Genomic DNA, 22,481 nt, shown 5'->3' with positions numbered 1-22,481 from the left:
GTGAGCTCCCGTTGCTCGGTCCCTGCTCCTGCCAACCTAGCAGTTCGAAAGCACACCAGTGCAAGTAGATAAATAGGTACCACTCCGGCGGGAAGGTAAACGGTGTTTTCGTGTGCTGCTCTGGTTCGCCAGAGGTGGCTTAGTCATCTGGCCACATGTCCTGGAAAGTATATGGCGGCTCCCTCGGCCAATAAAGCGAGATGAGCGCTGCAACCCGAGTCGGCCACGACTGGACCTATGGTCAGTGGTCCCTTTACCTTTACCTTACGTATAGCAACGAGGCGATGATATGCACGTTCAGCAAAGGGCTATCTCGCAAGGGGACAACCACAAGGGCCTTATCCTTCCTAATAATAATATTTTTTTATTTGTACCCCGCGCATCTGGCTGGGTTTCCCCAGCCACTCTGAGCGGCTTCCAACAAAGATTTAAAAATACATTAAAATGTCACACATTAAAAACTTCCCTGAATAGGGCTGCCTTCAGATGTCTTCTGAATGTCAAGTAGTTGTTTATCTCTTTGGCATCTGATGGGAGGGAATTCCACAGGGCAGGGGCCACCACCAAGAAGGCCCTCTGCCTGGTTCCCTGTAGCCGGAGGCCTGTGGGAAAACAGTAAGCAGAATTTGTGTACAAGGATAGTGCTCTGTCATCCTGGGTTTCCAGCGATTGGTCTTTGGGAAACCCAGTCAGATGGGCAGCATATATATATAAAGGGTAAAGGGACCCCTGACCATTAGGTCCAGTCATGGCCGACTCTGGGGTTGCGGTGCTCATCTTGCTTTACTGGACGAGGGAACCGGCGTTTGTCCGCAGACAGTTTTTCCGGGTCATGTGGTCAGCATGACTAAGCCGTTTCTGGCAAACCAGAGCAGCGCACAGAAACGCCGTTTACCTTCCTGCCGGTGCGGTACCTATTTATCTACTTGCACTTTGATGTGCTTTCGAACTGCTAGCTGGGCAGGAGCAGGGACCGAGCAACGGGAGCTCACCCCGTCACATGGATTCAAACCGCCAAACTTTTGATCGGCAAGTCCTAGGCTCTGTGGTTTAACCCACACCGTATAAAAGATTATTATCATTATTTATCTGTCCCAAATCTTCTAATATCCGTCGACAGTGTCCACAAACTCTGCTATGATGAGGGAGAGAAAAAATTTCAGTTTTCCCTACACTGACCGGCTGCAACTCTCCAGGGGTTTTTCCCCAGTTTTTGCCCAGAGATTTAGCCAGGGTCTGAACTTGGGATCTATTCTATATGCTCATCCGTTGAGCTATATAGACCTTCCCCTTGAACTAACCTTTAGCCTTTATTGCTTGTTTGCTAAGCCTGAGTTATCAGCCGCCCACAAATGCAGATTTCAATCTGCCAGAGGCCCAGGGGTGCGGCGCCAGCAGAACAGAACCTCTAAAATCCATGATCGAGGGTTATTTTTGAAGGTTCAGGCACTAACCTGTCAATGATGGGTACAGAGATTGCAAGATTGTGGAGATATAACCGTCCCGGTTCAGGGAGCAGGACTGGCCGATGAACGATGAATTTTGAGATGGCCCTCCCTAATATTTTAGGTCTCAGTTCTATTCAAAGACCCGTTTCCTGGACTCTTGCAGAGTTGGTTCAGAATCTCGAAAATGCCTTGGAAGCTGTTGCAGAATCAGGCCATTGGTTTGGCCTAGCTCACTATAGTCCACTCTGAACAGGAGTAGCTTTTCAAGGTTACAGCTGCTTTGAGATTCAGCCTTGAAGTTCGAAATTCCCATGGCTGAACCTTGTACAAGAACCAGCAAGGGGGAAAGTGGTTAAGGCAGTGGCTCGCAAGACTTTTCTTTCTGGGCCATACTTTCAGAACAAATATTGGCTCGCACCACACTGGATTTTTTTATTGGTAAGAAATACATTGGAAAACAAGAACCAGCTTATTGGTAGCACAGAACACAACTGCTTTATAATATGATCATGGGACACCCGGAAAGTATAAAACAACGCAGCTACATAAGAATAGGACTCATTCCCAAAACATAATGATAAACGAGCCTCTTATCTATGTACCTAGTATGCATACAAACTCAGTGTGAAGTGTGGGCTTGCTTTGTGCTGGGTAATCTCATCTGTATTAGGTCTAATTTGAGACAAGCAGGAAGACACAAGATCTACCCACCCGGGAAGAATGGCAGATGAAGGTGATGGACTATATGGAACTGGCGGAAATGACTGGCAGAATACGAGACCTGGGAGAAGGGTTGGTGGAAGAAGATTGGAAGAAATTTAAAGTTTATCTACAGAAACATTGTAAAATTAAGGAATGTTAGAAGGATGTTGGAATGAAGTAATGTGGTTTTAGCAGAAATGATATAAAGGATTAAGTAAAAATGGATTGTTAATTGGTGAAAGAAGAGAATGTAAAATTACAGTTTATTAAGATAAATTATTAGGATAAAAACAAAGTTGGAAAGGATTTGCTGAAATATCTAACTGAATTAGAATACAAAAAAGGGAGGTGTGAGGAGGTCAAGGAAATAAGCAAAGGAAAGAAAGTTATGTAAAGGTTTGATTTGGTTTTTTTTTTAATTGTCTATCTTTTTTTCTTTTTGTTTTTTGTGATGATGTTTGTTCTTATGTATTGTTCTGATTTCTTACTTTTCTTGTTTAAATTGATATTTTTTCTATTTTTCTTTTTGTAACCTTTAAAATCTTAATAAAAATCTATTAAAAAAAAAAATTGAGACAAGCAAACTCCCATCTCCTCATTGACCCAAAGAAGGCCCTCTCTTTTTCTGATATTCCACATTTTGTCAGTTGAAAACCGACTTCCATATTTGTCAGTTGAAAATTCCTGTTCGCAGCAATATGTCGTGGAGAAGAGCTCTTGCTCTCATTTTGAAGATACCGATCCACATTCCACAAACAGAAAAATTAATTCTGATCCCACGGGCAACCACCCATTGACACACGTCCAATTGGCGCAGGACCCAGAAGTGGCTGGAAAAGGGGGCATCACACGCAAATTGGGGGTTGCTGTATACTACGCTGAAATTTTTCTTTGATTGTCCTTGAATCTTCCCGCCTCTCACACCCTTTGAGAACCACTTGATTAAGGAGTGAGGGGAAGAGAGCCACTGTCTCTCCGGGTATTATTGGACTCCAATTCTCTTCAACCCCAGCCCCCAATAGCCAAGGGTGATGGGAGATTGCATCCAAAAACAAGTGGGAGAGTCAAAGGTTCCTTGCCACTTACTGGATTTCTCCGGCACACAAAAGGTCCCAAATCCCAAATTTGAAATGAATTCAGCTTTTCTCCCTGTTGTGGGAGCAAACTTCTTTTTGTGTACCGCTTCCTGAAGACCAGCATGCAACGCTGCTTCCCGTTCTTTCAGAATTCCACAGCTACCAAAGAGGGCAGGGAAGACTTTGGGGCAGTTTGGGGTGCCTTCTTCGATTCTGGACCAGGGTAAGGCGGTCTGGGGAATGCTATGCGTTCTGCCAAGGGCTGCATTCCCGCAGGGGCACTGTACACAAGGGCTGCAGGTGTGCAAAATTTGGCGCAGGGTGTGCACGACTCAGCATCCTACTAAGCATGCCGCCAAACTTCTAGTTCTCATGGATGCAAAAACAGGATTAGGTTGAGAGGTTGCAAAATAAATACAGTGGTGCCTTGCAAGACGAAAAGAATCCGTTCCGCGAGTCTCTTCGTCTTGCGGTTTTTTCGTCTTGCGAAGCAAGCCCATTAGCGGATTAGCGCTATTAGCGGCTTAGAAAAAGGGGGGAAGGGGAAAAAACTCGCAATACGTTTCCGTCTTGCGAAGCAAGCCCATAGGAAATTCGTTTTGCGAAGCACCTCCAAAACAGAAAACTCTTTCGTCTAGCGAGTTTTTCGTCTTGTGAGGCATTCGTCTTGCGGGGCACCACTGTATCCGCATGCTCAAACTGCGATGTGTCAAGCCACCAGACAGACAGCACAGCAGAATTTTGATGTGTATTATTATTCCACCTTCAAGTTTCAACGTGGCCCTGATGACAGACCGGTGGGATCTCAGGGAAAGGAAGAGGTCAGCTTGACTCTCAGCTTATTTACTCAGGCAGAGGGAAGAGAAGGGCAAACTTCACTTTGTCATACACTTCTATGAATATATTTCCAGCTTATTTGTTTACGGATTTTTTTTTTTTACCTTTTTATTTGCAAACAGAATTAAAGCGGTACACCAATATAAGCAAGTAAACTGAGCCGAGAACCAACATCCTCGCAGCGGCGTTAACTGAAGCAGGGTTTATTCTCTGCCCAAATCATCTCCTCTCCTCCCAGAGCGTTGATTGAGTTTTAAAGGTTTATTTCCGGTTCTACCACTAACCTTCCTTTGGGTGGGGAAAGCACCATTTTTCAGAAGGAAGGCCTCTCTACCCCCCTCTCCTAAGGCATTACGTGTCACTCAGCTGCATGGCTGAGCCGGTATCTGAAGGCACTTACAGCCCCCTTCCTCTCGCAGGGGGTCCTGGAGTCCAGTCTCGCCCACGGCCAAAGCGGCAGCCCACCCTTACTGATCTTTTTGGGGCCTTCTGCTGCAAGCACAGAGCAGCTACAGCTTGGAGTAGGTTATCTGCTTGGTTGTCTTCTTTTCCATGATGCCTTGGGCGGACTTCAAGATGTCCTCTGTCTGAAGCATGCTCATGTTCCAGGTAGCCTGCAGGGCAGAAACAAAACGGGCTCAGAAGACAGCTGAGCAACAGCCTTAGCTGTTTGTTCTTTATGCGAGCATATCTTAAAATAAACTACCGTATTTTTCACTCCGTAAGACACACTTTTTCTCTCCTAAAAAGGGGAAATGTGTGTGCGTCTTATGGAGCGAATGCAGGCGGGAAAAGCCCCCCAGAGCCGCACACATGCTCCGTGCAGCTCTTGCGGGCTTTTCCCCAGGAGGGAGAAGGGCCTGACTGGCCGCGTCAGTCCCTTCTCCCTCCTCATAGAAAAGCCCGCAGGAGCCACGCATCCTTTAAAGAGCGTGCTTTTGTGGGAGGTGGGGGAAGGGACAGAGGGCAGCCCCTCAGGCCCTTCCTCCATCTCCCGGAAAAGCCCCCAAGAGCAGCACTCCCTTTCACTAGCCCCATGGAGCATGTGTGCAGCTCTTGGGGCTTTTTCTCCCTCCTGGGGAAAAGCCTGCAAGCGCCGTGCAAACGCTCCACGCGGCATGCATTCAGGCTCTGCTCAGCGCTCCCTTGAAAAAATATTTTTTTTCTTGCATTCCCCTTCTAAAAACTAGATGCATCTCATGGAGTGAAAAATACGGTAATCTAAAGAAAAACAGAGGAAGAAAAATAAAGGCAGAGTCCTCTTTCAAAGATAGACCTTAACCCTTATGTCACACAGAAATGTGTGCAGCCTCGCAGCTCTTAGTTGGCAGCTTCCCATTCTCCTCCCAGCCTCTCACCCAAGCCCCTTTGCCAACCCCCTGTCACCTTCAGGGGTGTACAGTTCCAATGAAAACCCGGAGCAGAGGACACCAAGAAAAGGGGGAGGGGGGAGAAAAAGGAAGAAAAATGGAAGAGAGGGACAGAAAAGAGAAAGACAAGAGAGAGATCAAAGGGACTTCTGATTTGCATTTTTCAGTTACAGTGGTGCCCCGCAAGACGAATAACCCGCTAGACGAAAGGGTTTTCCATTCTTTGATGCGCTTCGCAAGACGAATTTCCCTATGGGCTTGCTTCGCAAGACGAAAACGTCTTGCGAGTCTTGTGATTTTTTTCACTCCCCCCCCCCTTTTTCTAAGCCGCTAAGCCGCTAATAGCCTTTTAGCCGCTAAGCCGCTAAGCCTTTAATAGCCGCTAAGCCGCTAATAGGGTTGCTTCGCAAGACGAAAAAACTGCTAGACGAAGAGACTTGCGGAACGGATTATTTTCGTCTTGCGAGGCACCACTGTATATACAAAAAATTTTTCAAAATATTTTCTCTCAGCTAACATCCAGTTATTCTGCCTTCTGCTAAGTGATACTTACCCATCCTTCAGACCTAAACATCTCAGATTCATACGTTACGGTCAAACTTCGGTTGTCGAACATACAGTAGTACCTCGGGGTTAAGAACTTAATTTGTTCCAGAGGTCCATTCTTAACCTGAAACTGTTCTTAACCTGAAGCACCACTTTAGCTAATGGGGCCTCCTGCTGCCGCCGTGCCGCCAGAACACAATTTCTGTTCTCATCCTGAAGCAAAGTTCTTAACCTGAAGCACTATTTCTGGGTTAGCGGAGTCTGTAACCTGAAGCATATGTAACCTGAGGTACCACTGTAATCCGTTCCGGAAGCCCGTTCGGCTTCCGAAACGTTCGGCAGCTGATGCGTGACTTCTGATTGGCTGCGGGAGCTTCCTGCACTCAAGCGGAAGCCGCGATGGACATTCGGCTTCCGAAAAACGTTTGAAAACTGGAACATTTAGCTTCTGGGTTTCCAGCGTTCGGGAGCCGAAACATTCCAAAACAATAGCAGAGGTTTGACTGTACAGTGGTGCCCCGCAAGACGAACGCCTCGCAAGATGGAAAACCTGCTAGACAAAAGGGTTTTACCGTTTTGGAGGCGCTTTGCAAAACGAATTTCCCTATGGGCTTGCTTCGCAAGACGAAAATGTCTTGCGAGTTCCTGCGGGTTTTTCCCCCTTCCCCCCCCCTTTTCCTAAGCCGCTAAGCCGCTTATCAGCTGATCCGCTGATAAGCCGCTTAACAGCTGATCGCTAAAAGCCGCTAAACCGCTAATCTGCTAAGCCGTCAATGGGCTTGCTTCGCAAGACAAAAAAACCGCTATACGAAGAGCCTCACGGAACAGATTAATTTCGTCTTGCGAGGCACCACTGTATATGGACCCCGCTCAAGAACTGTTACAGGTGACACATAACCCTTGTTCCACATTTGTCAGAAATCTGTTTTTTCAGTGGGGCAGCACTTGGGGGACTCCCTGCCTGCTCGCCCCAAGCAGGGGCCTTCACTTTTCCCAGTCCCTGCCGAAAACCTTTTAACTAGAAATGTTGTTGTGGCTCAGAGCAACCCCCCTTAGCATTCAAGATTAACTCAGGCCCATTCACTTCACTGGGCTTGATCTGAGCAGAACTTGGCTGGACACATCTCTGAAAGTCAGCTGGGCACCTTGGGGTTTTCCGTGGCACAGCAGAAACAGCTTTCTGAGTGCAAAAGTCAGAGCCTGGAATTCCGCAGCCCGGCAACCATGTTGTGCAAATCGCTTTATTGCTTTATTGCACTACACTTGCTTCTGCTGGTGCCAAATCCTAGAGACCAAGGGCGGCTGCACCTTGTTATTGTTGCAAAATGGGAACAAAGGGCGAAATGCATTTATGAGTTGCACGGAGCCAGTTTAGGCGGAAGCCTTCCTGCAAAGTGCTGCCTACTTCAGGGATGGGGGATGTATTTCATAGAATCATAGAGTTGGAAGAGACCTCAAGGGCCATCGAGTCCAACCCCCTGCCAAGCAGGAAACACCATCAGAGCACTCCTGACATATGGTTGTCAAGCCTCTGCTTAAAGACCTCCAAAGAAGGAGACTCCACCACACTCCTTGGCAGCAAATTCCACCGTCAAACAGCTCTTACTGTCAGGAAGTTCTTCCTAATGTTTAGGTGGAATCTTCTTTCTTGTAGTTTGGAACCATTGCTCCGTGTCCGCTTCTCTGGAGCAGCAGAAAACAACCTTTCTCCCTCCTCTATGTGACATCCTTTTATATATTTGAACATGGCTATCATATCACCCCTTAACCTCCTCTTCTCCAGGCTAAACATGCCCAGCTCCCTTAGCCGTTCTTCATAAGGCATCGTTTCCAGGCCTTTGACCATTTTGGTTGCCCTCCTCTGGACACGTTCCAGCTTGTCAGTGTCCTTCTTGAACTGTGGTGCCCAGAACTGGACACAGTACTCCAGGTGAGGTCTGACCAGAGCAGAATACAGTAGCACTATTACTTCCATATTTAAACCTGTGGGCTGCATTACCTTCCAGGGGCTGCATGCTGGTGGTGGGCGGGGCCAGAGGCAGAAGTGGGAGGAGCAACCCATGCAAATTTTGCTTTGTTAACAGTAGGCTAGTTTCCGTGAACAACCCTCTCGATCCTCCAGCCAGGCTTCATACACCCAATAGGTACCGTATTTTTTGCGCCATAAGGTGCACCGGACCATAAGGCGCACCTAGTTTTAAGAGGGGGAAATCAAGACAAAAAATATCCCCCCCCAAGCCCCAAAGAGCAGCGGACAGGCTGTGCTTCTCCCAGAGCTTCTGGGGCTGCTGGGGGAAGCCTGGGTTCCCGCCCCCCAGTCCCAAAGAGCAAAGAAGCCAAGACAACGAGTGGGATCCATCCTGCTCGCTGTCTTGGCTTCTGCCATAGCCGCGCGCAGCCTCTCCTGGCCGGAGGGGCAGCGCGCAGCTATGGCAATACCCCCACCTCCCGCAAAAGCCCACAGGAGCCGCGCACCCTTTAAGGAGCGCACGGCTCTTGCGGGCTTTTCTACGAGGAGGGAGAAGGGAATGACTGGCCGCGTCAGTCCCTTCTCCCTCCTGGGGAAAAGCCCGCAAGAGCGGAGCTTGTGTGCGGCTCTTGGGGGCTTTTCCTGCCTGCCTCCCCCTGCATTCACTCCATAAGACACACACACACATTTCCCCTTACTTTTTAGGAGGGAAAAAGTGCGTCTTATGGAGTGAAAAATACGGTACTGTCAGACTTGGAGGACATATTCCAGTCAGGCAAAAACAGGCAAGGAAGGTGTGAAGAAAGGCTGGTGAGGGGTGTAGCCCGGGGAAGAGTCCTGAGGGCCAGGTAGGAAGGACTGGAGGGCCACTCTTAGCCTCTGGCTTGGCAGTGGATGCAGCCAAAGGCCTTTGAAATCTCTGCTCTGTTTCTTGGAGGGTCTGGGCGGCAAACCCGAGACCCCCTACACTGCAAAGCCCGTGCCCCACAACACTCACCATATACTTCAGGCCTTCAGACACAGGGTGGTCCCTGGAGTAGACCAGGTTGACTTTGGTGCCCTGCACAGCAACCGGACTCTTGCTGGCAATCTCAGTGGCCAAGTCGAAAGCGCTCTGCATCATGGTCTCCTTGTCTTGGAAGACACGGCTGAGCAGAGGAGGGAAGAAGAAGAAGAAGAAGAAGAAGAGGAGCTTGGATTTGATATCCCGCCTTTCACTCCCTTTAAGGAGTCTCAAAGCGGCTCACATTCTCCTTTCCCTTCCTCCCCCACAACAAACACTCTGTGAGGTGAGTGGGGCTGAGAGACTTCAGAGAAGTGTGACTGGCCCAAGGTCACCCAGCAGCTGCATGTGGAGGAGCAGGGAAGCGAACCCAGTTCACCAGATTACGAGTCCACTGCTCTTAACCATTACACCACACTGGCTCTCATCAACATCCTCAACATTTCATTTCAATCGACAATAGGCTTTCCTAAACAGCACAACCCAGTCTATCCTTATTCAGTACTATTGAATGTTTTCTATCCTGCCTTTCTGATAAAAAAGAGCGCTCAGACCAGCTTACATCAACCCCCAAAAACGAAACCAGGTTCACCAGATTACGAGACTACCACTCTTAACCACTACACCACACTGCAAGGATGTTGTGGAGATTAAATGAGGGGAAGGAGAACCAAGCGTGCCACCTTGGGAGGAAAAGGTGGAATATAAACGTCATAATAAATGTGATCTTCAACTGTGGCCAGACCTCCTGCTTACCTGGAGGGGTGAGAGTCGCAGCCGTTGCCCCAGACACGCAGAAGACGGCCTACAAGAAAACACGGTCCCTACCCACCCCGCTTGCCAACCCATCACCTTGCCAACAAAGGTCTGTATAGTTAAAGCTACTGTTTTCCTGGTACTGATGTATGGAAGTGAGAGCTGGACCATAAAGAAGGCTGATCGCTGAAGAATTGATGTTTTTGAATTCTGGTGCTGGAGGAGACTCTTGAGAGTCCCATGGACTGCAAGAAGATCAAACCTCTCCATTCTTGAGGAAATCAACCCTGAGTGCTCACTGGAAGGACAAATCCTGAAGCTGAGGCTCCAAGACTATGGCCACCTCATGAGAAGAGAAGACTCCCTGGAAAAGACCCTGATGCTGGGAAAGATGGAGGGCACAAGAAGAAGGGGACAACAGAGGACGAGATGCTTGGACAGTGTTCTCGAAGATACCAACATGAGCTTGACCAAACTGCGGGAGGCAGTGGAAGACAGGAGGGCCTGGCGTGCTCTGGTCCAGGGGGTCACAAAGAGTCGGACACGACTAAACAACAACCCACCCCGCTTCAGTTTTTCCTCCTGTTTCACCTCGTTCAAGTGGTTCTTTGTTCCAGATCTTTCCTGGCTCTATAAGTATCTTTTTTCTTTTTTGAGATGTGGGCAGGAGATTTTGCATGGTGTTAGGGCCATTAGCCACTCTCGTTTGCATCCCCACCCCCAAACCCTTCCCCTAATAATTGCCCAACTCGTGACTTTGCTGGACAGAGGCCATGAAATGAAAAGGGGAACCTGCCTCCCTCAAAAGAGGGTTGTGGGTCGAGGAGGAAGTTGCTGTTATCAGCCCCACACAATTATGAATTGGCAGACTGTCTGGGGGAATGTGCCACATACCTGACCAAGCCGCTGCTCTCGGCTTCAGGCGCCATCATCTTCCTGGCAGTGAAAGCCAACTCATTGACCAGGCTGGGAGCAGGAGGAAAGAATCGGCAGGTCAGGAAAATTTCTCCTTCATGGAGAAGAAAGTGAGGCATTTTTCCCTGCAGGGCAAAGCCAAACTGTCGGCTGAACTGCCAACTCTTGTGGCATTGTAAACCGTTCTCCAGTTGGATGGGACAGCAAGGGTTTTATTATGTATTTTGCATTCCCATTTTGTCTTTCTGTTGTAGGGTGGTATAGTAAAGGTAAAGGGACCCCTGACAGTTAAGTCCAACTGCTCTGCTGGCTTCACGGCAAAGCGGGAGAAGGGATGGAATAGGTCTATATTTTTTGTCGTCATCCATATGCCAAAATATTTCATCTTTTTTTTTTTTTTGATCTGCAACCCTGAGATTCTTGGTAGCTCAGTTTTTTCTTAGTTCCCCATATTTTTAACTAATAGATTCGTTTTTTAATACTTTATCTTAAAGCCAGCTAGGTGTCCAAATTCATTTATACATGCTATTGCTCTTGGGATACATTCTATTGGATTTTCAGTAGTGGTGATCAAATTGTCTGCGAAGGCCCTTACTTTATACTCCCACCTCCCCATCACAATCCCTTTTATAGTCTCATCTTCTCTAATTTTATTCATTAATATCTCTAACACCGATATAAAGGGCTCGCTGTGCCCCAAACCAACGTCACCAATGCTAATACCTCCCTTACGAGCCACAAGAGGGAGGGAGGGAAGGAAGGGAAGTTGAAAGAGAAATGAACACTGACCTCCGATTTCCGACGATATGAGGTAGCCGTTGCAGAACGCCGACGTCGGCTGCCAAACCGACGTCCACTTCCTGGAGGAAGGAGGAGAGATGGGTTCAGGCATCCCATGACACAGAAGGAAAAGGTCAAAGCGCTTTGGACTGAGATAAAGGGAAGGGCTGTAGCTCGGGGGGGTGGGGGGATGAGCATCTGAAGAAGGTTCCATCTTTTGACACCTTCCTGGCAGGGCATATTAAGAACGTAAAATGATCAGGCCTTTGGCCCATGGAACCAGCATCCCCTTCTCACAGTGGCCAACCAGATGTCCTGTATACCTTAAGGAGCGTCTCCACCCCCATCGTTCAGCCCAGACACTGAGATCCAGCACCGAGGGCCTTCTGGCGGTTCCCTTGTTGTGAGAAGTGAGGTTACAGGGAACCAGGCAGAGGGCCTTCTCGGTGGTGGCGCCTGCCCTGTGGAACACTGTCCCAGGTGATGTCAAGGCAATAAACAACTATTTTACTTTTAAAAGACACCTGTTTAGGGAAGTTTTTAATGTCTGACGCTGTATTGTTTTTGATATTTCGTTGGAAGCCGCCCAGAGTGTCTGGGGAGACCCAGTCAGATGGGCGGGGTATAAGTAATAAATTATTATTATTATTATTATTATTATTATTACTATTACTATTATTATCATCATGTAACCTGCAAGCAGGACACAAGCAGAGGAGACCTCTCTCCGTCTGCAGTTTCCAGCTACTGGTATTCAGAAGCATTCCTGCCTCCGGCCACAGAGACAGAGCATAGCCATCATGGCTGCTAGCCGTCTTCTTTTAAAAGTCACCCAATACGGCAGCCATAATTGCTTTCTGCAGGAGCGAGTTCCATAGTTTAATTACAGACTCTCCAACTGTACACTAAGGAATATTTAATAAACATATTTAAGTTGCAAAAAAACAAAACATAACAAAAAACCTACATAATCTCCAAGTGTTCTTGCATTCCGAAGACAGTCCTGAATTTACAAAAGCCATCCCGGTTTCTGATTTGCTCCTGGAATGTCCTGCTTTTCCTTTAAAAAAGGTAAAGGGACCCCTGACCATTAGGCCCAGTCGTGACCGACTCTGGGGTTGTGGCGCTCATCTCGCTTTACTGGCTGAGGGAGCCGGCGTACAGCTTCTGGGTCATGTGGCCAGCATGACTAAGCTGCTTCTGGTGAACCAGAGCAGCGCACGGAAACGCCGTTTCCCTTCCCACCAGAGCGGTACCTATTTATCTACTTGCACTTTGACGTGCTTTTGAACTGCTAGGTGGGCAGGAGCAGGGACCGAGCAACGGGAGCTCACCCCGTTACGGAGATTCGAACTGCCGACCTTCTTATCGGCAAGTCCTAGGCTCTGTGGTTTAATAATAATAATAATAAATAATAAATTTTATTTATATCCCGCCCTCCCCAGCTGAAGCCGGGCTCAGGGCGGCTAACAACACCAAAACAGTGCAACATTATAAAAACATTATAAAAGTTAATTAAAATCCAAATTGATGGCAACCATAAACTAAAGTTTTGTAAAGATTGCCAAAGGAGGGGGTCAGGCTGCGCCGACCAAAGGCCTGGTGGAACAGCTCTGTCTTGCAGGCCCTGCGGAAAGATGTCAAGTCCTGCAGGGCCCTTGTCTGTTGTGACAGAGCGTGCTACCCGTGTCCCCTTCTTTTCCTTAAGACGTCCCTATTTTCACCCAATAAATGTTGGGAGGGTATGGCAAGATGTCCCTGGTTTTATTGGAGAAATGTTGCAAAGGATCTGGAGTTATGTGACCCCACCCCCCCAAGACAAGTAACTATGCAAACCTTCAGAAGACAACTGAAGGCAACCGTTCAGACCCTCCAAGTTCCCCTATTTACCAGGGACAGTCCCGGATTTACAGAAGCCGTCCCGGTTTCTGATTTGATCCCAAAATGTCCCACTTTTCTGGAGGACATCCCTATTTTCATTGGAGAAATGTTGGAGGGCATGGAGTTATATGATCCTTGACCCATCAAAATGCAGCCCTTGTTCAGGTTTTTAAATGTTTTTATTAGGCTTCTAGATACAGTGGTGCCCCGCAAGACAAACGCCTCGCAAGACGGAAAACCCGCTAGACGAAAGGGTTTTCCGTTTTGGAGGCGCTTCGCAAAACGAATTTCCTATGGGCTTGCTTCGCAAGACGAAAATGTCTTGCGAGTTCCTGTGGGGGTTTTTTTCCTCTTCCCCCCCTTTTTTCTAAGCCGCTTATCAGCTGATCCGCTAAGCCGATAAGCTGCTAAAAGCCGCTAAACCGCTAATAGCGCTAATCCGCTAAGCCGTCAATGGGCTTGCTTCGCAAGACGGAAAAACCGCTATATGAAGAGACTCGCGGAACGGATTAATTTCGTCTTGCGAGGCACCACTGTATGTTGGAAGCCACCCAGAGTGGCTGGGGCAACCAAGTCAGGGGGATGGGGTATAAATAATAAAATTAGTATTACTGTTGTTGTTGTTGTTGTTGTTGTTGTTGTTGTTGTGGAATAGGATGTCCCCCTTTTCATTGGAGAAATGTTGGCGGGTATGTAACTATGCACTGTAATATTTTCTTACGTTTCTCCTGAATTTTCCTGAATGTCCCTTGTCTGGAATCCTGGAGAGTTTCTGCCACTGTAGTTAATACTGAGCTAAACTTGGTGTAAGGAACCTTCCTTAGTTCCTAAGGGGCTTGGAGCAAGACTACCAAGCCGGGTAGGTTCCCCTGGGAAGAAAGGTGATAGGAGCTCTCACAACACACCTTAACCTGGAACCAGGCATCTTGAGTACAGTAGCGGATATCGCAGGCGGAGATGAGATTCATACCTGCAGAGGGAACAACAGATAAACAATGCTGTTCACGTCCCAATAGAAAGATGCTCAGCAGCTGAACATTCAGCACGTTTCCAGATCTAGGGCCAGAAGATGAATATGCATCAAGATAAGCATTTTCGGGTTGCGCTCCGTGGTGACCCGGAAGTAACGGAGCGCATTACTTCCAGGTTTCGCCGCTCGCACATGCGCTCAAAATGATGTCACGCGCATGCGCGGAAGCAGCGAAATGTAACCTCGCAGTCGCATCTTACGTTCGCTTCAGGATGCGAACAGGGCTCTGGAACGGATCCCATTTGCATCCAGAGGTACCACTGTATAATTTACATGCTGATTAATACGGCAGCGAATCTAAAGGGTTCACATAAAGCATGCTGAATGCAAAAAAACCAAATTTTATTTTTATTTTTATTAGATTTATTTACTGCCCTTCATCCAAAGATCTCAGGGCGGTTCACAAGATAAAAACAGTAGATAAAAGCACAAATAAATAGTTAAAGTACAGTGGTACCTCGGCTTAAGAACTTAATTCATTCCGGAGGTCCGTTCTTAACCTGAAACTGTTCTTAACCTGAAGCACCACTTTAGCTAATGGGGCCTCCTGCTGCTGCACCGCTGGAGCACGATTTCTGTTCTCATCCTGAAGCAATGTTCTTAACTCGAGGTAATATTTCTGGGTTAGCGGAGTCTGTAACCTGAAGCATCTGTAACCCGAGGTACCACTGTATTAGAAAAAGTCAGCGACATATTGATAACGTTGATAAACTTTGCAAACCACATGGTGTGGGTTTCTTTTATTACAGTCAAGCGGTATACACGCTTCGTTAAATATATAAGCGTGCTGCAATAATACTCAGCAGAACTTCATAAAAACCGAGGAAAACTATATATGTAAAACAGAGCAAGAAACACACACACCAAAAGGAAAGGGAAAAAAACAGGGTTGAGAGTCCAGGAAAGACTGGGTTATATGTTTTAAACGTTATATATTTAATACGTCTGGGAACCTGCAACCAGGTGCAAGACCTGATTCGCTTCAGCTGTGTGACATCCTCGGGTGCCTTCAGATTACACCCATTTAAGAGAAAGGAAAGTTGATTATGTAGCTGAAGCGTGGATCAAATGCTTTTCAGAATGGTGTGTGTGTGTGTGCATATATATATATATATATATATATATATATATATATATATGCAGGTTTTGGTGTCCTCGGGTGTCTTCCCGTGTAAAAGTTGGGGTGTCTAGGCGACGTTTCGACGAGGTCTCACTCGTCATCTTCAGGCTGGTGCTTTCGGCTTCTTGTTACTGGAACAGAGCAGGATCTCAGTGTTTGAGTTCCTATAAATACTGTAGAGGGGGTGTGGTGTATAGCCTCCAATGTTCTGGGCAGAGAGGAAGTTCCCAGGCTAGTGTGCCTTTTCTTCTTTTGTTCCTTAATTACTTGAGAGATATCTTGAGTGATTTCTTGAGTGATATCCTGAGTACCACTTAGGTGGGTCATTAGGTGTGGATTAGTTGTTAAAGTCTTTGTGTCTTGACCTCTTGAACTTTGTGAAGAGTTTTCCTGAGAAGATGGCTGTACTGTACTTAGTTGTGCTCTGGCTTGGCTTCGTGTATAGGGGCGAGCTGTGGTTTTGTGGCTTGTGTCAGCCAGATCTGTGTAGGGATTGCAGGGGGGTGCAGCATCCGGAGGTGCCACCATGGATTGGCTACTGGATGGTGTCTGTAATTCATCTGTGGAGAGGGTCTGGGTTTGGGTCTGGTGTGGTTGATTGGTGTTGGCGTTCTGTGTGCCAACAACACGTTTTATATATATATAAAATAAACGTTACAACACTGCCCCCTGCAGTTGGGATAGCTGAGGGAGTTTAAAAGTCACATATTAGAAGCAAAAAAACTTGTCTTAATGAATTGCAAGAGCCGCAAAAAGATTCCATTGAGCACATGGATCGATAATATGGACAGGTTAGCTACATACGAACAAATTGCATGTCGAAGCAAATTAAGAATGGATGAATATGAAAAGATCTGGAAAGAATATTTAAGCGATAAGACGGATAGTAGTGGGAAGTAGAGGGAGGAGAGAGAGAGGTGGGAAAACATTGTTAAAAAGGTGTAGTCATAGGTATTCAAATCTGAACTGTCATATTGTGTACAGTGTTATGTATTGATTTTTGTTTCTATTTCTTTTTTCTTTTCTTGTAATATAGTGGTACCTCGGGTTAAGTACTTAATTCGTTCCGGAGGTCTGTTCGTAACCTGAAACTGTTCTTAACCTGAAGCACCACTTTAGCTAATGGGGCCTCCTGCTGCTGGAGCACAATTTCTGTTCTCATCCTGAAGCAAAGTTCTTTAACCTGAAGCACTATTTCTGGGTTAGCGGAGTCTGTAACCTGAAGTGTATGTAACCCGAGGTACTACTGCATTAAAAAAAAAAACTAATAAAAAAATAAAAAAGCAAGATCAAAATACATAATAAAGAAAAAGAAATAAAAGCCGCTGCTGAAATGCCAGATTTGGCCCACGGTTACCTTTTGCAACTTGCAACATCCACAAAACTACTGCAGTTGTGAGGGGGGAATGGTGGAAGCGGGGAAGAGGGGGGTTTCAGGTTATTTATGACGCAAGTGTTGCAGACTCACCTCCTCCAATGCAGCCCCCGTGGACGGCAACAATTACGGGCTTAGGGCACTAAAAGACAAAGGAACGGTTAGCCGTGGATGGAGATGGTTTCTCATCCAAGGGTGGAGCCAACTGCAGGATCAGCCCACTCACCTTCTCCAAGACCGTGAAGGTTTCTTGATACTCCCGGATCTTCTGGCGGATGTTCCAAGCCTTCCGGGCTGTGTCGTCTCCTGGTATCATCAGGAATGTGCTGCCCATCTCCATCAAGTCAATACCTGCCGGGCGAGAGCATGGGAGAACCAGGACGGTCCACATTACTCCCAAATAAGTGACACATCCCCTTCTCCTTGTGCCCTCCATCTTTCCCAACAGGGTCTTTTCCAGGGAGTCTTCTCTTCTCATGAGGTGGCCAAAGTCTTGGAGCCTCAGCTTCAGGATCTGTCCTTCCAGTGACCACTCAGGGCTGATTTCCTTCAGAATGGAGAGGTTTGATCTTCTTGCAGTCCATGGGACTCTCAAGAGTCTCCTCCAGCACCATAATTCAAAAGCATCCATTCTTCGGCAATCAGCCTTCTTTAGGGTCCAGCTCTCACTTCCATACATCACTACTGGGGAAACCATGGCTTTAACTATACGGACCTTTGTTGGCAAGGTGATGTCTCTGCTTTTTAAGATGCTGTCTAGGTTTGTCGTTGCTTTCCTCCCAAGAAGCAGGCGCCTTTTAATTTCGTGGCTGCTGTCACCATCTGCAGTGACCATGGAGCCCAAGAAAGTAAAATCTCTCACTGCCTCCATTTCTTCCCCTTCTATTCGCCAGGAGGTGATGGGACCAGTGGCCAGGGGTGCCCCACTATAAGAAGAGTTAATTTTTTCCCCAGGAGCCAGCCTCTACAACAGCCCAGGAACTTTCTACCCTAAAGCAGGAGAAACATCTTTCTAGTCCTCAGTATCTCTCCTCACCTACCTGAGGTGAACATTTTCCCAGCGCCAGATACCACCACCACATGGCATTCGGAGTCCTGAGCAATCTTGTTGAAGCACTCCACCATCTCCCTAGGACAAGAGGGGAGGGTGAGAGAGACCAAAAAAGAGGGTGAGTTTGGGAACACCTCCTGCCACCTGAAGAACACCTGCTAGCAGTGGGAGGAAGCCATTTGACTGAAACAGGTTGATGCATGTCTTGCCTAACAAGTCTTCTAAGCAATCTCATGTGGCGCCGCATGGAGGCGACAGCGCACACAACTGTGTGCTGGGCTTCGACTTCAGAGAAGGGAATACAATGGCACATTCATTTTCTGCTAGACCTACGCTGGGGCAGCATAAGCAGCCATCAGCCACGCCACCTACTGAGTTTATTCTGTGGCTTTTTCCTCCTCTGCAATCGCCAGTGTATCTTCTGATGTTGTGCAAAAGACCAGCTTCCGGGGCGGCGGGGGGGGGGGGGAGCATCGACAGAATACCTATCGCTGTTTCCTTTACGAATAATTATTAAGAATGTTCTTACAAGATGTAAATAAGGAGGCCAGATACAGGATAAAGGAAGTCTTTTATTTGGTTGTTTGTATTGTTGTATGTTATGTGTATTGTATTTCTGTACTGGGGGTGGTGGTGGGGTTTATGTTATGTTGTAAATAAAATTTCCAATAAAAATTAAAATTTTCAGAATACCTATCGCTTGGGCACTTCCTTTGCTGGAGACAAGAGAGCTGAGGAGGTGGGACATTTCATCTTATCCATAAAAGAAATTCTGAGCCCCTCCCCACCAACCTCCATTGCCCAGACAATTTGTTTCCGTGCTCTAAAGCCTACACACCCAGTCTTCAAAAACTGGCATGAATTCAGCCTGTAAAACTGTAAAAACTGAATTCAGTTGTAAAACTGAAAAGATTCTTGCTGCTGAGAAATCCAAGTTCTTGTTGCTTAAAGGTAAAGGTAAAGGGACCCCTGACCATTAGGTCCAGTCGTGGCCAACTCTGGTGTTGTGGCGCTCATCTCGCTTTATTGGCCGAGGGAGCCGGTGTACAGCTTCCGGGTCATGTGGCCAGCATGACTAAGCTGCTTCTGGCGAACCAGAGCAGCGCACGGAAACACCGTTTACCTTCCCGCCAGAGTGATACCTATTTATCTACTTGCACTTTGACGTGCTTTTGAACTGCTAGGTTGGCAGGAGCAGGGACCGAGCAACGGGAGCTCACCCCGTCGCGGGGATTTGAACCGCCGACCTTCTGATCGGCAAGTCCTAGGCTCTGTGGTTTAACCCACAGTGCCACCCACGTCTCATTGCTTAGATTGCTCTAAAGTTGTGTTGGGGATGAGGATGGGGAAGAAACAAACAAACAAAACAAAACACTTGCTGATGAAAATGATCCAAGGTCACATGCTTTAGTTTCTTATCCAATGGCTGAATGAATGCGCCTTGCTGTGTTAGGCTGCAAGTACTGGGCCAATGAGAAACAGCAATGTTGCTGGGTCTTCTGCCCTTACCAAGCCTCTTAAAAAGCAGGTAGCTGGCGTCTTATCTACCATCTTCAAAACGCTCAGATGGTTGCATACTGAAAACAGATGCACCCTCCTGCGATCTTTTCCATTACGTCCCTGTTACCTCCAGAAAGCAGCATTCATGGCGTTCCTTTTCTCCGGCCGGTTGAGCTCCACGTGCAAAACCTTGTCTTTCACCCGCTCCAGCTTCAGGGTTTCATAGGTGTCCAAGGCTTTGGGCTTCTCTGGCGGTTGCGACGACATCGTCCTTAAACTGAGGCAGGGAGCAGGACGGGTCAGCAGGTCTGGGGGCAAAAACGCACTGTTAATGGGGAAACCAAGAAATATCAACAACCTCAGATATGCAGATGACACAACCTTGGTGGCAGAAAGTGAGGAGGAATTGAAGAACCTTTTAATGAGGGTGAAAGAGGAGAGCGCAAAATATGGTCTGAAGCTCAACATCGGGGAAAAACGAAGATCATGGCCACTGGTCCCATCACCTCCTGGCAAATAGTAGGGGAAGAAATGGAGGCAGTGAGAGATTTTACTTTCTTGGGCTCCATGATCACTACAGATGGTGACAGCAGCCATGAAATTAAAAGGTGCCTGCTTCTTGGGAGAAAAGCAATGACAAACCTAGACAGCATCTTAAAAAGCAGAGACATCACCTTGCCAACAAAGGTCCGTATAGTTAAAGCTATGGTTTTCCCAGTAGTGATGTATGAAAGTGAGAGCTGAACCCTAAAGAAGGCTGATCGCCGAAGAATGGATGCTTTTGAATTATGGTCCTGGAGGAGACTCTTGAGAGTCCCATGGACTGCAAGAAGATCAAACCTCTCCATTCTGAAGGAAATCAGCCCTGAGTGCTCACTGGAAGGGCAGATCCTGAAGCTGAGGCTCCAAGACTTTGGCCACCTCATGAGAAGAGAAGACTCCCTGGAAAAGACCCTGATGTTGGGCAAGATGGAGGGCACAAGGAGAAGGGGACGACAGAGGACGAGATGGTGGGACAGGGTTCTCGAAGCTACCAGCATGAGTTTCACCAAACTGCGGGAGGCAGTGGAAGACAGGAGTGCCTGGCATGCTCTGGTCCAGGGGGTCACGAAGAGTCGGACAAGACTAAATGACTAAACAACAACAACAACAAATGGGGAAACCCCTCTGTGGACTCAGAAGGGGGTCAAATAAAATGAAGGGGACTGAGCAAGGAGAGAGAAAACAATGTAGGTGCCACCTTGAGCTAGTTGAAGGAAAAGGCTGGATAGAAATACAATGCAATAAAGCAGCTTAGGGTTCAAAGTGCCTGGAAAGGGGTGACTCATATAACACTCATTTTTCTTTCTTTTTTTTAAGCCCCCAATGCACCCACCAAAAAAAAGAGAGAGAAAACCCCTAGCAAAGTGTCTTCACAATCCTTCCTGGGCTCAGGAAGCTGTTTTAAAACAGGAGACCTTATTTACTGTCGAGTCACCTTTGCCCTACTTCGGAGAGCGGAAGGACGACACGAAAGGCAAAAGAGTCTCTGACGGGGGAAAAGGTGGTGGATAATAAATAAGTAAATAAACGAATGAATAAATAAAGAAAAACAACAACAGAGCTTTGGGGTTCAGTGCCACCCGTTGTGCCAATGACACCATCCGCTCCATTTCTCTTTTCCGTCTAAATCCAAGGAAGCAGCGGTCATTTCTTATTGGTATATATCCTTATATTCTTGAACAGATTATATATACGCAAGTAATAAAATAAAATAATAATAATAATAATAATTTATTATTTATACCCCGCCCACCTGGCTGGGTTTTCCCAGCCACCTTGGGTGGCTTCCAATAAAGTATTAAAATACAGTGGTCTGTTAAATGTTAAAAGCTCCCCTAAAGGTAGTTTTTGAATCCTATTAGTGCTTAAACGCCCCCCCCAAAAAATATTGTTTTCCAAACATACACACGCACACACACACCAAACCCCCCCTGTTTTAAGGCGGTTCTTGTTTTTAACCCGCAGGCTGGCTGCCTTGAGCCTCTGCAACAAAATAAATAAAAAATAAAAAATAAAATAATAAAATAAAATAATAAAATAAAATAAAATAAAATAGATAACTAAATAAATAAATAGAATAAAAATAAAAAAATAAAATAGATAACTAAATAAATAAATAGAATAAAAATAAATAAAATAGATCACTAAATAAATAGAATAAAAATAAAAAAATAAAATAGGTAACTAAATTAAATAAATAGAATAAACATAAAAAAATAGATCACTAAATAAATAGAATAAAAATAAAAAAATAAAATAGGTAACTAAATTAAATAAATAGAATAAACATAAAAAATAGATAACTAACTAAATAAATAAAATTTAAAAAAAATAGATAACTAAATAAAGAAAGAAATAGAATAAACATAAAAAAGATAACTAACTAAATAAATAGAATAAAAATAAAAAAATAAAATAGATAACTAAATAAACAAATAGAATAAAAATAAATAAGTAAATTGAAATGAAAATGAAAAATAAATAAAAATAAATAAATATAAAATAAAATAAAATAAAAATAAAAATAAAAATAAAAATAAAAATAAAAATAAAAATAATAGGGGAAAGACACCCCTTCCCTCCACAAGGAGAGCAAAAAGAGGAGAGAAATAGGGCAGGTGAGAAGGAAAACCACCCCCTCCAAGGAAGTGGGGAGCCCCTCACTCACGCCTGGGCAGGAGACCCCTCAGAACAGCTCCCGCAGACGCCGCCATGTCTTCCTCCGACTGACGGGAGGGCGAAGGTGGGCGGGGAGGCTGGAGGCCGCACCACAGAGCCGGAAGGCTAGAAGATCCCCTCATCTAGCTCCGCCTCCGCTCCAGCCAGCCAATCGTCGCCCCCGCCGCTCCCACTACTACTTCTTCTTCTTTTCTCTGCTCCGCAAAGAACATTGCAAGCGGAAGGGGCGGGACCTATTCGCGCACTATCCAATCGGTTCGTCGCCTCCACCCCTCTTCCCACCTTCTTGTTGCGCCGGAAGGAGCACGTGGGAAAGGGGAAAGGGGAAGGTCCGCTTGAAGTTTGCCTTGCCATGGAATCGAGGGACCATCTTGGGAGTCCAGTAACACAGAAAAACTAAG

At 46.4% G+C, this 22,481-nt stretch overlaps 1 protein-coding gene across 1 annotated transcript; it reads right to left on the bottom strand.

Annotated features, from left to right (window-relative positions):
• Nucleotides 1-4,100: 4,100 nt before the first annotated feature.
• Nucleotides 4,101-22,233, bottom strand: ECH1 (enoyl-CoA hydratase 1). The gene is made up of 10 exons (XM_081869381.1): nucleotides 22,070-22,233; nucleotides 19,487-19,667; nucleotides 17,849-17,937; nucleotides 17,035-17,159; nucleotides 16,902-16,950; nucleotides 14,189-14,253; nucleotides 11,412-11,482; nucleotides 10,602-10,673; nucleotides 8,946-9,096; nucleotides 4,101-4,677 (listed from the first exon to the last, which is right to left on the bottom strand). Exons 1-10 carry the CDS (start codon nucleotides 22,200-22,202, stop codon nucleotides 4,573-4,575), a joined length of 1,041 nt encoding a protein of 346 aa, XP_081725507.1. The 5' UTR covers nucleotides 22,203-22,233; the 3' UTR covers nucleotides 4,101-4,572.
• Nucleotides 22,234-22,481: the final 248 nt, after the last annotated feature.

The sequence above is a fragment of the Podarcis erhardii genome, assembly GCF_964252035.2.
Source record: "Podarcis erhardii genome assembly, chromosome: 7".
NCBI lineage: Eukaryota > Metazoa > Chordata > Lepidosauria > Squamata > Lacertidae > Podarcis > Podarcis erhardii.
The sequence above is the reverse complement of the archived record's forward strand: the minus strand, read 5'-3'. Positions and strand labels throughout refer to the sequence as shown.

Excerpts from the sequence above, each read along its gene's own strand:
- ECH1 (XM_081869381.1), bottom strand. The coding sequence starts at position 22,202 with ATGAGGGGATCTTCTAGCCTTCCGGCTCTGTGGTGCGGCCTCCAGCCT. Across the intron at positions 19,668-22,069 it reads GAGGGGTCTCCTGCCCAGGC|ACCTGCTGACCCGTCCTGCT; the intron begins GTGAGTGAGGGG and ends TTTTGCCCCCAG. Across the intron at positions 17,160-17,848 it reads TGGGAAAATGTTCACCTCAG|GTATTGACTTGATGGAGATG; the intron begins GTAGGTGAGGAG and ends CTCGCCCGGCAG.